At 38.6% G+C, this 12304-nt stretch overlaps 1 protein-coding gene and 1 non-coding gene across 2 annotated transcripts; one reads left to right on the top strand and one right to left on the bottom strand.

Annotated features, from left to right (window-relative positions):
- Positions 1–8690: 8690 nt before the first annotated feature.
- LOC127809347 (uncharacterized) lies at positions 8691–10707 on the bottom strand. The gene is made up of 2 exons (XM_052348109.1): positions 9762–10707; positions 8691–9604 (listed from the first exon to the last, which is right to left on the bottom strand). The coding sequence occupies exons 1-2, from the start codon at positions 10705–10707 to the stop codon at positions 8691–8693; spliced, it is 1860 nt and encodes a 619-aa protein (XP_052204069.1).
- Positions 10061–10167, top strand: LOC127810750 (small nucleolar RNA R71). The gene has a single exon (XR_008025559.1). It is a non-coding gene; the product is annotated as a small nucleolar RNA R71 (small nucleolar RNA).
- Positions 10708–12304: the final 1597 nt, after the last annotated feature.

Below are 12304 nucleotides of genomic sequence, written 5' to 3'. Positions count from 1 at the left end.
TTGTGGAGAGGCCATGACTCTATCACTTAGGCCCTTTCTTCAGCTTTGGTAGTGAGGTAGATTAGATATAATGGGGGATTAGCTCACGGCCATTTGGAAGTGTTTGAACTCGTTGCAATGGCTTTACCCTTGTTTACTGTTGGAGTGTAGCGAGTTTTGGGTGCTATCTTTGCTTGGGCTCATTCCTGGAAACAAAAAAAAAATCAAACATGAGAATGAATAAGAGAAAGAATCAATTAATTCTTTGCATGTTGGTTTCTTTTCTTGTTATTGTTGTTTTTTTTATTTATTTATTTTGTATTTTTATTTTTATTTTTTTTATATATATAGATATATAGCTTGTAGAATCCAAAGGCGCCACAAGATCCCCCAAACTTAATCCATTCTATTCCCTCAATTCATAATGCAACGTGTGTGAAAATGTGTGTGGCAATGTGTGGTTGGGGCATTTCATCAAACACTTGGTATGCATGCTGAGAGGAAAAGAAGAAAATAGGGCTTAGGATCCACGAATTTTCCCCAAACAAAAGCTTAACAAATAGCAACAATCCAAACACAACATTATCAACCACAACATCATTACTCCCATTCACAAAGAAACTCACCACCCATTTCCAAAATGGGGCACCAATCCATACAAAAACACTAAAAGAATGCCAAACATACCTTTGATGTTGAAGTTGGAGAGAGTAGAAAGGAAGGCCTTGATGAAGAACTTGGAAAAGAGGGCTAGGATTAAGTGAGAGGAATAGTGGGATGCTAGGTGAGGGTGGGGTGGGGGTGTGGGAGGGAGAAGAGAAAGGGAGAGGGGGGGGGGGAATAAAAGGAAGTGGGTCGGCCTTAAGAGGCCGACCCGTTCCACGGTGCAGCCGCAACATGCATGCCGGGACCCACCCGTGGGCCACAACAAGGCTGCTGTGGCGCGGGCTGGCCGCGGTACGCATACCACGGCTCGCCCGTGAGCAGCAGAGAGGCTGCTGCCTCACTCTGCGATCGCGGCATGCATGCCATGGCCAAGGCGCGAGCTGCCCCCCCTTTGATTTTATTTTTATTTTTTATTTTTATTTATTATTATATAAATATTTTTTATTTTATTATTTTCTTTTTTTTAGTATTATTATTGTTATTTATTTATTTATTATTATTATTTTTCTTTTAATTTTCATTGTTATAGCCTAGGCTCTAAGTGATAAACTCTCCTAACCAAGGCACTCTCTAACCTAGAACCTAACACTCTAAAACAAATGCAAAATAGGGAAAATGAAATAAACAACAACAAATAAAGAGGAAAGGATAGAAAATTGGGTTGCCTCCTAAAAAAATGCTTGTTTAGAGTCATTAGCTTGACTGTGCTGCTGCTCATTCCGGGTTGCTCAACAGGGTGGAAACCTTGTCTTTTGTAAAATCACCGCCAAGATAGGGTTTGAGCCTCTGTCCATTCACTTTGAACGTGCCCTTGGTGTTATGAGTCACTTCAACTGTACCATAGGGGTATACTTGGACCATAGTGAACGGGCCTGAACATCTTGAACATAATTTGCCTGGAAACAACTTGAGACGCGAGTTGAACAATAACACTTTTTGCCCTACCTGGAACTGTTTTCGGTGTACATGTTGATCATGCCATTTCTTGGCCTTCTCCTTATATAATTTGGCATTCTCATAGGCTTCCAACCGGAACTCATCCATTTGATTTAACTATAGCAACCGTTTCTCACCAGCTTGCTTGAGATCAAAATTCAACCTTTTCATTACCCAATATGCTCGGTGCTCTAGCTCAATAGGTAAGTGACATGCTTTGCCAAAAACAAGGCGATTTGGAGACATACTAATCGGCGTTTTGAAGGCTATTCTGTATGCCCATAATGCATCATCCAACTTCTTAGCCCAATCTTTTCGAGAAGTACTCACTGTAAGCTCAAGGATCTTCCTTATCTCTCTATTCGAAATTTCCACTTAGCCACTCGTTTGGGGGTGATATGGTGTAGCAACTTTATGCCTTACCCCGTACTTTGCCAAAAGAGATTCAAAATGCCGGTTACAAAAATGCTTCCCCTCATCACTGATAATGGCCCTAGGAGTTCCAAAGTGAGTAAAGATGTTCGTTTTCAGAAAACTTACCACTGCTTGGCCATCGTTAGTTGGTAACGCTACTGCTTTGACCCACTTGGAGACATAATCCACTGCCACTAGGATGTATAAATTGGAGAACGAGGATGGAAACGGCCCCATAAAGTCAATGCCCCATACATCAAATAATTCAACCTCAAGAATGCCATGTAGTGGCATCTCTTGCTTCCTAGAGATGTTCCCCATTCTTTAGCATTTATCACACTTTTTTACCATGGTGTGAGCATCCTTGAATAGAGTTGGCCAATAAAACCCAGATTGGAGTACCTTAGCTACTGTTTTTGTTGCTCCGAAATGTCTACCATAGGGGGAGGCATGGCATTGCTCTAAGATCATCTCCATCTCATCTTCTGGAACACACCTCCAGATTACTTGATATGCTCCTCTCCGATAAAGGATGAGATCCTCCCAAAAATAGTATTTGAGCTCCGAAAAGAATTTTTTTCTTTAATGGTATTCATAATCAGGAGGTACAATGTTACTTACAAGGTAATTGACATAATCAGCATACCATGGTACCTCCGTTTCGCTGCTTGCTCGTTCCACTCTTAGAAGCTGCTCATCTGGAAATTTTTCATTAATATCCCCTGTTTTAGATTGATTTTGTTGCTCCAATCTAGAGAGGTGGTCGGCTACCACATTCTCGCATCCTTTCTTATCTCGAATTTCCAAATCAAACTCTTGGAGAAGTAGGACCCAGTGTGTAATGCCCCATTTTCAATTACACAATGAAGCAATAAGATATTCATTATATGCTAATAATGACCTCGGGCGTTATTGGAAATCCTTTATCAACGGAAGCAAGGATCGAACCTAAGTATGCTAAATAGCTAGGATTTCCACAAGTTTAACTAGAAGTCTGTCACGTACCCACATATCAGAAAGTTATAGCAGCTTCACAAATACATAAATTTTGCGGTACAGTCATAGAACCGCACACAAACACCATACATCCTTAAGTATCTTAACTGCTATTTAAATTACAACATTGGGATTACACGAGTACACAAATAAATCCAACTCTAAATCAGCCAAGCGTCATCTCTGAATCCTTGCTCATGCTGGAACCTGGAGTACCTGATAAGCTTAACATACTTGGAACGCCTGACACTTCTGATAAAGCTAGGAGGATGAATATCCCAGGGGTAAGAAACACCCGAGTTAGATAATTACATCTAAGTGAGTGGTACAAGGAAAGGAAATTGTGCATGCAAGAGCAATATGTAGTCATGCTAAGAAATATGTAGAGATCAGTACAAATCTTCCAAGATCATGCCAACATAAAACTTCCCATGTGGTAACCAGGTCAGGGGGTTGTAATCACCCTCGCAGTCATCATGGTAGCTCACCGCAAGAGCATGAGATCATGGCTCACTGGAAGAGCACGAGATCCCCCGTGATGTCCCAACAACCAAACACATAAACAAACATCGAGATGCGTATAAAATAGGCCAAATATGCTCAAAAGCAATAAAATATGAGATGTAAACCACCAACCATGACGTGTTATATGACAAAGCAGAAGGAATATGATATACAAGCCATAAGCCATGCACGAAAGCTGTCATGGTCAAACCCGATGCAACAAGGTAGAAAGGATATGCTCGAAACAAAGGAAACCATGAAATGCAAGCCATAACCACTTATAAATGAAGTCAAGAGTGATCAATATGAAGTAAGAGACATGAAAGAATAGTTTACATGCACAAGAACCCACTCACGTTGATTGTTTCCCTTCAATAGCTCTGTTTACAGCCCGGTTTCGAGCACTAGGTGTTGTTCTGCAGAAATCACTCATTTCGGTGAACCAAACCTTAAATATTTCTACATGGGGATTGTAGATAATTAAATTACGAGAATAACGATGAACATTTGAGGAAAAATGGAGCCTAGACGCGTCCTCACGCGTCCTAGGAAGGGTGTGGCTATGCGCCTCCTCCTTCCTTGTTTCGAATTTTGCAACCTAAGATTAAAACAGCTATATCTTGCTCATTTTAACTCCGATTCTCTCTCTGTTTGAACCTATGGACTCCTATTTTCGTGATCTATGACTTTATGGAAAGAAAGTTAGCTTACCTTTTCGAATTCCCTTCTGTTTTGGAGGTTTTCCAGCCAGGTCTCTCTTTCCTTTCTTCTTTGCTTTTTCTTTGCTCTTTCCTTACACTTGCTTTCTTTTCTCTTTCCTTAGCTTCTCGTGGCCTTAATTCCTTCTCTTTATATTGAAAGTAAAGCAAGATCGCTACGGGGTAAACAACGTAGTTCAAAATTTTGAACTTACCCCGATCCCGGCGATTGGATCAACGTCGAAATTAAATCATTCACAAACAAATAAATAAATCTAACCTTTAGACTATCGAGTCGTTAGCGGATTCGAGCCATCCAAGCATCCGGCCTCTAACTCTTGATACGCGGCACGCGTCCGTTAGCAAGGAGAGCGGAATAGGAGTGCTAGCTCCTTCTCCTTTGCGCGGCTTGTGTATGGACGGTAAAAGAACACCCACGTTTCAAATCGATGCCAAAAGAAACGAAGAAGAGTGAACGGCAATACGTTTTTCAACTCTTGAAAAATGACACCAAAAACACCTTAATTTTGGGCAACCTATAAAGGGATATTTATAGTGAAATATCCTAGGGTTTCTAAAACCCTAATGGATTGGGCTAGCCCATTAATTCTAATTTAATTAGAATATTAAGTGGGCTTATTTTAGTCCAACTAGAAATATAATTAAATGGCCCAATCCTTTTATAGGTTAAATAAAATATTATGGCCCAAATCTAATTCAAGCCCAAATATATTTTATTTAATATTTGGCCCAAATCTAATTTGGTCCAAATATAATATTTAATATTTGGCTCAAATCTAATTTAGTCCAAATATAATATTTATTTTAATATTTGGCCCAAATCCAATTTAGTCCAAATATAATATTTAATTTAATATTTGGCTCAAATTTAATTTAGTCCAAATATTAACTTAAGCCCAAATATATTTTATTTCCTATTTGCCACTCCAACAAATATAAAATTATTAAATTAGAAACTCCTTCCTAATTTAATCAATTGCCATTTTAGGAAACTCTTTCCATTATGACGACCCCTCGCCATATCGACGTCATTACGTCTATTTGTTCTTTTTCTGTGAGAACCTACGATGGTATAACTTCTTGCCGAAGTGTCCCACTTAACCATACGTCCACTCTCCTGGTTTAAGCCAGGGACCATGCCTATTGCGTATGACTCATTAGGCTTCCGAATATATTGGCAATGTGTCGGTACAAACACATAAGACAAGATTGGCCTCTAGCAAGGCATCATGCCTACCCAATTATTCAGAATGATTCATAATCCGCAAATAACCTTTCATGAGCATGGTTACTGTGTAATTCGATCCTCTCGTCAATGTATCTTATATGATCTCAAGTATGGAGATGTGTTTCTTGATAACGATCACATGAGTTTTCTTCGGTCTTCTGGATATCTTCACTTAATAGAAAGTAAATCAATAACTCCTTATTGATCTCTTTTACCATGGCCATGGATTTAAAGTGAATATCCACCGAAGGCGCCTTAGATACATCATCCTCTATCAAGGGATAGACGAGTCCCATCTTGGTTATGCACCCATCTCCATAAGCCTCACGATATGCCCAACGATCGCCCACGTGCAGCCTTTATCTAAGCCCATTGAAACGATGTCAAAGCATATCGGTTTTCTTATGAGATGACCATGACAACCTCTGGTCCAAGGATTAGTTACACCCATCTCGTATGAGAATTCCATCAACATATAACCAAAATGGATTCTCATGGCGAGTCATGTCTAGTGACACGTTCTCCAACATTGGTCACCTATGTACTTGTCTAGGCACCCCATGCCTATGGGTGTGAGACCCCCGTTGCTATCACATAGCAAAAACATAGCACATACAAGTCTTACCGCAATTATCAATGTCTATTCTTAACATTGCTACGACTTGGGACGTTTAATGATGTCTAGAAACTGTGATGCATCATCTCACATCTTTACAGATTAATCACAGTATACATCATATGGACTTCTATCTAGTTTCATTCGGTTATTACAATAATAACAAGAAACTAATAGAATGACTTCTTGTGAATTTGAACTACTCCTTATTCAAATAATAAACATGATTACAATTGTCAGTGTACAACATGCCTAATCTGATTGGGTTTAGAGCACCTACACTAACATATATAGCCTTTAAATTCCCAAATCCTCAAAATTTTACTTAGCCTCCAAGTTGCTCATTTTCCACCCAAGTAATCATCACACTTTGAAATTTTTGCAATCTTCTCAAGCAAGCCTCCACTTCTTCCAATCCTAGTCTTCCAAGTTTAGACTTTTAGGATAAAAATCAATCATTACAACCTTTGAAATTTCCTTCTTTGATTCTATCTTCCAAAATAAGCCTCAATTTCTTCCAATCCAAACCCTCACGTGGTCTTAACTTGAAATTTCCTCTTCTTTTGCAATCCAACACAAGTCTTCCAATTAAGCCATTCCAAGACTTTTGGGAAAAATTCTCAAACAAGCTAATCCTATCTTTCTAACACATAGCTTCTAGGATAAGGATTCATTATTGCATTCATTTCTTTTATTGGAAACAAGCTAACCCCTTTTACAAGTCATGATATTTTCACTCGGGTTTGGTTTAATGCCTTAAAACCATCTATGTTTACACTTAAATTCAAAACTTTCATTTAAAACACTTTATTGCATCATTCAACCGTTACATTAAATTTTGGGGTATTACACAATGGATTAGCCTTGGTTTTGCATCTTTTTTTGAAAATAGATATTTCAATGCGGCATGATCCGTATAAACAATCACCTTTGAACCAATGAGATAGGATCAAAATTTTTTGAAAGCAAAGACCATTGCTAGGAGCTCTTTTTCTGTTGTGGCGTAGTTCATTTGGGCATCATTGAGAGTCCGACTAGCATAGTAAATCACATGTAAGACTTTGTCCTTTCATTGTCCCAAAACTACCCCAACTGCATAGTCACTAGCATCGCACATTACTTCGAATGGCATATTCCAATCTGGTGCCACAATAACAGGTGCTGAAATTAACTTTTCCTTTAGAGTGGTAAATGACTTTAGGCACTCCTCAGAAAATTCAAAGTTTACATCATTCTCCAACAAGTTGCATAAAGGCTTTGTAATCTTGGAGAAATCCTTAATAAATCGTTTATAAAAGCCGGCATGTCCCAAAAAACTACAGATACCCTTGACTGATGTTGGCTGAGGAAGCTTCTCAATCACATGAATTTTTGCCTTGTCAACTTCAATACCCCTAACTGAAATTCGATGTCCCAATACAATTCCTTCTTTGACCATGAAGTGGCATTTCTCCCAATTGAGCACCGAGTTTGTTTCTTCACAACGCTTTAAAACAAGTGTCAAGTTCTTTAAGCATTCATCATATGAAGAACCAAAGACTGAAAAATCATTCATGAACACTTCAATAAATATTTCTACCATATCAAAGAAGATTGACATCATACAATGCTGAAAAGTGGCAGGGGCATTGCACAAACCAAACGGCATCTGTTGGTAGGCAAATGTACCATATGGACAAGTGAACGTTGTCTTGTCTTGGTCTTCTGGAGCTATTGGAATTTGATTATATCCCGAATAGCCATCAAGGAAACAATAGTGGGAATGACCTGCTAAGCGCTCCAACATTTGATCAATGAATGGTAGGGGAAAATGATCTTTTCGTGTTGCATCATTCAACTTATGATAGTCGATGCAAACCTGTCATCCGGTAATAGGTCGAACTGGAATGAACTCGATGTTTTCATTTTTTTCCACTGTAATACCTCCCTTTTTAGGCACCACTTGAACCGGACTAACCCAAGCACTATTTGAGATAGAATAGATAATCCCAGCATCCAGTAACTTCAGTACTTCAGCTCTAACCACTTCTTGAAGATTAGGGTTTAATCGTCGCTGATGTTGCACCACCAGCTTGTAAGTGTCTTCCATTAATACCTTGTGCATGCAAAGAGATGGGCTAATCCCTTTTATATCAGCTATAGTCCATCCAAGAGCTGACTTATGTTCTCAAAGCACCCGGAGTAACTTATCCTCTTTTTCTTGGCTAATGGATTTAGCAATTATAACTGGAAGAGTAGAAGACTCACCCAAATAAGCATATCGAAGATGGGATGGCAGCTGCTTTAGCTCCAATTTTGGAGCTTGTTGAATGGAAGGTAAAAGTCATGGAGGCCCCATGCCCAATGCCTTATATTACTTTCCCTTTTGAATAAGTTCAGATCCTTGCAAATATTTGACACATTCTTCAATCGTAGTAGAGTCGGTATCTTCAACTTGTGAGTGCATCACACATGCTTCCCAAGGATTTGATGGTTGATTCAAAGTGAAAGTGTTTTCTATCTCTTTATCAATATCAATATGAAAACAAGAATCTAAAGCAATAGGAAATTTTAGTGCTTCAAACACATTAAAAGTGATTTGCTCCTTATTCAGCCTTAACATGAGTTGTCCTTTTCGCACATCAATAAGCGCTCATCCAGTAGCTTGAAAAGGTCGCCCCAAAATAAAGGGAATATCCCTATCTTCAGCCATATCCAAAATAATGAAATCTGCTGGAAATATGAACTTATCCACTTTTACCAAGATATCTTTAACAATTCCATGTGGATGTTTCACAGACCGATCCGCTAGCTGCAATGACACCCTTGTAGGCTTTGCTTCGCCTAACCCAAGCTTTTGAAAGATAGAAAATGGCATCAAATTAATGCTAGCACCCAAATCACATAAGGACCATTCAAAATATAAGCTGCCAATGGTGCAAGGGATGGTGAAACTTCCTAGGTCTTTCAACTTTGGTGGCAATTTATTTTGTAAAATGGCACTACATTCCTCTATTAGCATCACAGTTTCATACTCCTCAAGCTTCCTTTTGTTTGATAGAATCTCCTTCATAAATTTTGCATAGCTGGGCATTTGAGACAGAGCTTCAGCAAATGGTATATTGATATGTAGCTTCTTGAATACCTCCAAAAATTTCTCAAATTGCTTATCCAACTTGTACTTGCGCAATCTTTGAGGAAATGGAATAAGTGGAACATAAGGCTTGATTGGTGATGAAACTACTTCCTCTTGTTCAGCTATATCTTCGGGCTCCTTATTCTCAGTTGTTGTCTCCTTTGCAGCATCAGTTTTCTTCTCCACACTTGGTCTTTTAACATGAATTTCTGGTGATTGCACCCCGCTCTTTGTAGTGATTACATTCGCTTGCTCCTTAGGATTAACTTCGGTATTGCTTGGCCGTGTGCCCTTTTGCCTCTCAATAAGAATTTTAGCTAGCTGCCCAATTTGAGTCTCTATATTCTTGATGGCTGCATCGATCTGCTCACTTCGTTCTTGAAGTTTTGAAATTGCTTCTTCCCATCCTCCTTTTTCCTCATGTGGTCTCCCTTATTTTGGTGAGTTTTGAATTCCCTGATTATTGCCATATGAAAAATTAGGATGGTTTCTCCAGCTGGGATTGTATGTTGGAGAAAATGGATTATTCTGTGAGTGAATGGTCCCTAACGGACAATGGGCATTCGGATGACAGATGGTTTGCCCCACAAGTTACACAAACTGGAAGAGATCCTTGCACGATATTAACTGATGGAGAGTATTTTAAGGTTTCCATCTGTTTTGAAAGAGCATCAATCTTGGCCAACATCAACGTATTCATATCCACTTTGTGTACTCCAACTGCTCTCCTATGTGAACTCCTATCCGGCCACATTACAAATTGCTCACTCATTGTTCCATAGAGATCATGTAGCTCTCCAGCTAATTTGTTTCTAATAGAATCAACTGCCGAACGGTTGTAAGGAGTTAACCCGGCATAGAAATAGTGATTTTGAGCTAGTAAAGAGAACCCATGATTCGGACACTTCCTTAGCAATTCTTTATACTGTTCCCATGCTTCATGAAAATTCTCAGTTTTAGCTTGCTGGAAAGTTGAAATTTCATGCTTTAATTTGCTGATTTTGGCTGGTGGAAAATACTTTAATGTGAACTTGTGAACCAAATCAGCCCATGTAGTGATGCTACCAGGTGATAGTGAATCCAACCACTCCCGAGCTTTGTCTTTCAGAGTATAAGGAAAAAGTTGCATCCTCAGTGCTTCCTCATTGATGCCTTGATATTTAAAATTTCCACAATACTCCAAAAAGTGAGCGAGATGATAGTGAGGATTTTCATCACTTCTTCCATAGAACGGAATGTTGTTGGAGAATAAATTAATCACATCTGGCCTCAGTTGGAAGTTATCATGCCCATATGGAGGATAGACTATGCTCGACCGATTCTCAACAACAGGAGGCATCATGAAATCCCCCATCAAGATATCTCTCTCATTGATCTCAACAGTACGCTCCATTTGAACAAGCTGATTTTCGTTGTCGTCCATTGTGCTTTGTTGTTGTTCCCTTTTTGCTCTTTGTTCACGACGCCTTTGATGAAAAGTTTGTTCAATCTCCGGATCAAACTCAACAAGATCAAGACGTTCTGAACACCGCATACACTATTTCAATCCTAACACAACAAAAATTGAAATAGTTCAACGTCACAAATAAGGAAAGCAACACAAGTGTTAAAGCTAATCTTAACTAAAGCAGAAATTAAAAGAACCAATCCCCGGCAACGGCACCAAAAAATTGTTCGCGTATTCTTTCCCGCAAGTGAACAGAATTGTAACAAGTGATATAATGATGAATAAAGTATCGTTCCCACGAGGATTAGCTCTTGATCCCTACTTTAACCACTATTAACTTTAATAAGCCACACACAATTAAAAGAATACTCAACGGAAGTTTTATATAAGTTAAAACTAACTCACCAAAAGGAAAACAGAAAATGATTCTTTAGGTTTTAAATATAGAAATCTAATGCACTAGGGTTCATGAATCCTACGTAGTTCTTTAATTGGTTTAATCTTTCAGTGATCGGGTTTTATAATTCTTGCTTTGAGCTGAAAATCGATGATCCTAAGTTAATCAAAAGCCTCTCTCGATGGTCAATCGAATCTATGCTTACATATGAGATTAATTATCTCTAATTAATCTGCAAATATACAAACATGCATTTATCCACAATGATCATCAAAATAAGATTTCACAAGGCATAATGGTATCCCTACCTATTATCGAACCTTATGTCGTTTATTATCAAGTGCTAATCTATATTGAATCTCTCGAAAGCAATATAAATCACAAACACGTTCTAATGGCGGCCAAGCATCAAGACGGAATTAGTACATAACAAACGATCAACTCGAAAGACAAGAATATGATAAAACCCAAATACTTTTAATTAAACCATCAGTGAACTAGGTTTCATCAATCACCCTAGCCACAAAGTACTTAGCCTAACATAGTTTTAACCAATGAAAGAGTAATAAAAATGGAGTTCATGATGTTAGAGAGAAGAAAGAACAGAAAAATAAAACAAAAACCAAAGATCTTTAAGAAAATCCCCTCCTTTTCCTCGACTTGCCATTTTCTCCTCCTCCAAAAACTCCTTAATCTCCCAAAAATAAGTCTTTATATAGTCCTCTTTAGGTTATCACAGTCATGCACCTCGAAGGAGTCTATCTCTCTTTTATTTGGATTGAAACGGGCTTAAAACAGCCTTTTCACGAAGCTTTGAACCCTACCGCGGTATGCTTGTTGCTCCAGACCCATGAGCTCCAGAAATTAATTCCTAACGCGGTCTTACAGCGGTATGCATTTCGCTGTAAGACTGTGAGCTCCATAAACTAAGTCTTATAGCTATCCTATAGCGGTATGCATTCCGTTATAAGCCCGCTAGCCTTATTCTTTAGCCTCTTGCTTTATCATCTTTAACTTCTTGCTCTCAATACTCTTTTTCTTTCTGTTAATTCGATACCCGACCATGCCTCCAAGAATTATTTCACTCCCATCATGCACCAAAATCACTCTTTTTGCTCCATGTCTACTTTGCATGTAATGTGTACCTATATTGACAATATTAAGCCCAAAATGAGTAGCAATCATGTTCATTGAATAATTAAATGCTAACCTTGAACCACTAAATAATAGTGCAAATATATGTTGATCAGGTGTGATCTATTTATTTATTTGGTAAGGCATGGGTTG

Source organism: Diospyros lotus, chromosome 9 (genome assembly GCF_014633365.1).
Source record: "Diospyros lotus cultivar Yz01 chromosome 9, ASM1463336v1, whole genome shotgun sequence".
Taxonomy (NCBI): Eukaryota; Viridiplantae; Streptophyta; class Magnoliopsida; order Ericales; family Ebenaceae; genus Diospyros; species Diospyros lotus.
The sequence above is the reverse complement of the archived record's forward strand: the minus strand, read 5'-3'. Positions and strand labels throughout refer to the sequence as shown.